Below are 3,865 nucleotides of genomic sequence, written 5' to 3' on the forward strand. Positions count from 1 at the left end.
AGATATCATTCAATAGATAAATAATTTTGATATACCGGACAACAGTTGTTGATGTTTGTTGCAGGTGTATATATACCTATGCAAGATATCATTAAATAGATAAATAATTTTAGTAATACCAGACAACACTTGTTGATCTTTATTCCAGCGGTATATATACTGTATATGCAATATATCATTCAATAGATAAATAATTTCGATATACCGGGCAAGAGTTGCTGATGTTGCTGAATAGATAAATAATTTTGGTAATACCGGACAACACTTGTTGATGTTTTTGTTTGTTGCATATATATATGCAAGATATCATTAAATAGATAAATAATTTTTAAATAATTTTTAATAATTTTAGACAAGAGTTGTTTGTGTTTGTTGCAGCGGTATATATATGCAAGATATCATTCAATAGATAAAAATATTTTGATATACCGGACAAGAGTTGTTTGTGTTTGTTGCAGGTGTGTTGCCGGCCATGAAGAAGCAAGGCAGCGGCCACATCATCAGCATCAGCAGCCTGCAGGGCCGCCTCGCCATCCCTTACAGGTCCTTATCGCTGATCTTTTGTGTTATCAGTTAACGCTGATAAGAACAGCCTGCAGGGCCGCCTCGCCATACCTTACAGGTCCTTATCGCTGATCTTTTGTGTTATCAGTTAATGCTGATAAGAACAGCCTGCAGGGCCGCCTCGCCATACCTTACAGGTCCTTATCGCTGATCTTTTATGTTATCAGTTAATGCTGATAAGAACAGCCTGCAGGGCCGCCTCGCCATCCCTTACAGGTCCTTATCGCTGATCTTTTGTGTTATCAGTTAACGCTGATAAGAACAGCCTGCAGGGCCGCCTCGCCATACCTTACAGGTCCTTATCGCTGATCTTTTGTGTTATCAGTTAATGCTGATAAGAACAGCCTGCAGGGCCGCCTTGCCATACCTTACAGGTCCTTATCGCTGATCTTTTGTGTTATCAGTTAATGCTGATAAGAACAGCCTGCAGGGCACCGTGCTGCTCCCTGTATGTTTATTATTATTATTGCTGGCATTGTGCACAATTGCTTATTTGCTATATTTGCAAATTGATAATATATTTATTTAAATAAGCAATTTGCCAATTTGCTATATTGCTATATATATATATATATAGAGAGATAATATTGCTATATTTGCAAATTGATAATAGCCAAATTGCTTAAGGGGCTCAGAGAACATTGAGCTAAGATATGATCGGTCTAAGATAGTCAGGCTGAGAAAACATTGGACTAATTTAAGATCAGGCTTAGAAAACATTGAGCTAAGATCTGATCGATCTAAGATAAACTCTTGTTCCTCTACAATTACTTGGTCTGTGAGACAATGAAACAGTTTTGTGTGGAGATATCAATTTAATTGTCCTATTTTTAAGTTGATGCAAGCTTTACTCGTAATTCAGCTTCGCTAGTTCCCTTGATTTAGTTAGTTGTTGAAGCAAAGCACCCTTGAAATAATTATCTAATAATAATTATCTAATTATAATAATTATCTAATTACATTAATTAGCTATTAATTAATTAATAATTATCTGAGATAATGTAGCTTGTCTGTTGGATTCTAAACAAATGCATCGTCAGCCATGGTGGTGGCTAGCTTGCTTATTGCCGTAATTAAGTTTGGTAATTCGGGGGGTAAATATACCGGCACCACCGCCTAATTTCAGCGCCAAATGTTTAGTACTGAAATATATACAAGCGAGGTATAAACTGTTCAAATATTAATTGTTTGCACCAAATATTAAGGGCATAAATATGGCATGTTGCGACGCGCAGGTCGAGCTAATTTCAGCGCTTAATGTTTAGTAGCGCGAGGTATAAACTGTTCATACTGTTCAAATATTAAGGGCATAAATATGGGTTGTTGCGACGCTACACGCGAAATATAAACAGTTAAATATAAAATATAATAAATATTAAGGGCATAAATATGGCATGTTGCTATGCGCAGGTCGAGCTACTGCGCGTCCAAGCATGCGCTACAGGGCTTCATGGACAGCCTGCGCGCCGAGCTCGCCTGCCACAACATCGCCGTGTCCGTCATCAGCCCAGCCTACATCAACACCAACCTCTCCATCAACGCCATCACCGCCACGGGGGGGACTTATGGAGGTAATGTTGTGATATAGGTACTTTAAATTAGCCTACATCAACACCAACCTCTCCATCAACGCCATCACCGCCACGGGGGAGACTTATGGAGGTGGGGTTATATAAGTACTTTATTACCCTACATCAACACCAACCTCGTCATCAGCCCTGCCTACATCAACACCAACCTCTCCATCAACGCCATCACTGCCACGGGGGGAACATATGGAGGTAATGTTATATAAGTACTTTATTACCCTACATCAACACCAACCTCTCCATCAACGCCATCACTGCCACGGGCAAGACATATGGAGGTGGGGTTATATAAGTACTTTATTACCTACATCAACACCAACCTCTCCATCAACGCCATCACTGCCACGGGGGGAACATATGGAGGTGGGGTTATATAAGTACTTTATTACCCTACATCAACACCAACCTCTCCATCAACGCCATCACCGCCACGGGCAAGACATATGGAGGTGGGGTTATATCTGTCTCTTATACACATCTAGATGTGTATAAGAGACAGGGCCTGATGTGGCCTATCGCCNATCATGACTGTCATCACTAGGTATCATGACTGTCATCACTAGGTATCATGACTGTCATCACTAGGTATCATGACTGTCATCACTAGGTATCATGACTGTCATCACTAGGTATCATGACTGTCATCACTAGGTATCATGACTGTCATCACTAGGTATCATGACTGTCATCACTAGGTATCATGACTGTCATCACTAGGTATCATGACTGTCATCACTAGGTATCATGACTGTCATCACCAGGTATCATGACTGTCATCACTAGGTATCATGACTGTCATCACTAGGTATCATGACTGTCATCACTAGGTATCATGACTGTCATCACTAGGTCAAAACTCGCTAAGTGAACGTAAGTACTTACGCTCTATTTCCTTATCTATGATTCGTGGATTTTGCTTCAAAAGCCGTCAATAATTGGCTGATGAACTTACGATTTCTTAACTTTTTTTTGAAAGTATAGGCCCTGCCCTTTATCACCACGAGATGATAACCAGAATGCTAAGGGGGGACCCACTAATCAATTTCAGAATATTTCAACCTTGGACGATATTTGATAGAATGCAACCGACTGTCTCAATTCTAGCATGATCCCATGATGGCATCGCCTCCCGACCATATATCACGGAACTGTATTTGCAACCAGCCCATACATCCAGACCAAATCCTACCTCCTCGACACTCAAGTCTGTACATGACAGCCCATACATCCAGGCCAAATCCTACTTTCTTGACACTCAAGTCTGTACATGACAGCCCATACATCCAGACCAAATCCTACCTCCTCGACACTCAAGTCTGTACATGACAGCCCATCCATCCAGACCAAATCCTACCTCCTTGTCACTGAAGTTTATACATGACAGCCCATACATCCAGACCAAATCCTACCTCCTCGACACTCAAGTCTGTACATGACAGCCCATACATCCAGACCAAATCCTACCTCCTCGACACTGAAGTTTATACATGACAGCCCATACATCCAGACCAAATCCTACCTTCTTGACACTCAAGTCTGTACATGACAGCCCATACATCCAGACCAAATCCTACCTCCTTGACACTGAAGTTTATACATGACAGCCCATACATCCAGACCAAATCCTACCTCCTTGACACTGAAGTTTATACATGACAGCCCATACATCCAGACCAAATCCTACCTCCTTGACACTGAAGTTTATACATGAC

General features: G+C 41.0%; 1 protein-coding gene across 1 annotated transcript; it reads left to right on the forward strand.

Annotated features, from left to right (window-relative positions):
• Positions 1 to 458: 458 nt before the first annotated feature.
• LOC108665129 (dehydrogenase/reductase SDR family member 7B-like) lies at positions 459 to 2,267 on the forward strand (the record flags this gene model as incomplete). The annotated part of the gene is made up of 3 exons (XM_018151856.2): positions 459 to 543; positions 1,975 to 2,080; positions 2,172 to 2,267. Coding segments are annotated over 3 exons (260 nt in total), but the record flags the coding sequence as incomplete, so codon positions are not given.
• Between the last annotated feature and the right edge of the window lie 1,598 nt (positions 2,268 to 3,865).

This window comes from Hyalella azteca, unplaced genomic scaffold (genome assembly GCF_000764305.2).
Source record: "Hyalella azteca isolate HAZT.00-mixed unplaced genomic scaffold, Hazt_2.0.2 contig17204, whole genome shotgun sequence".
NCBI classification, from domain to species: Eukaryota; Metazoa; Arthropoda; class Malacostraca; order Amphipoda; family Hyalellidae; genus Hyalella; species Hyalella azteca.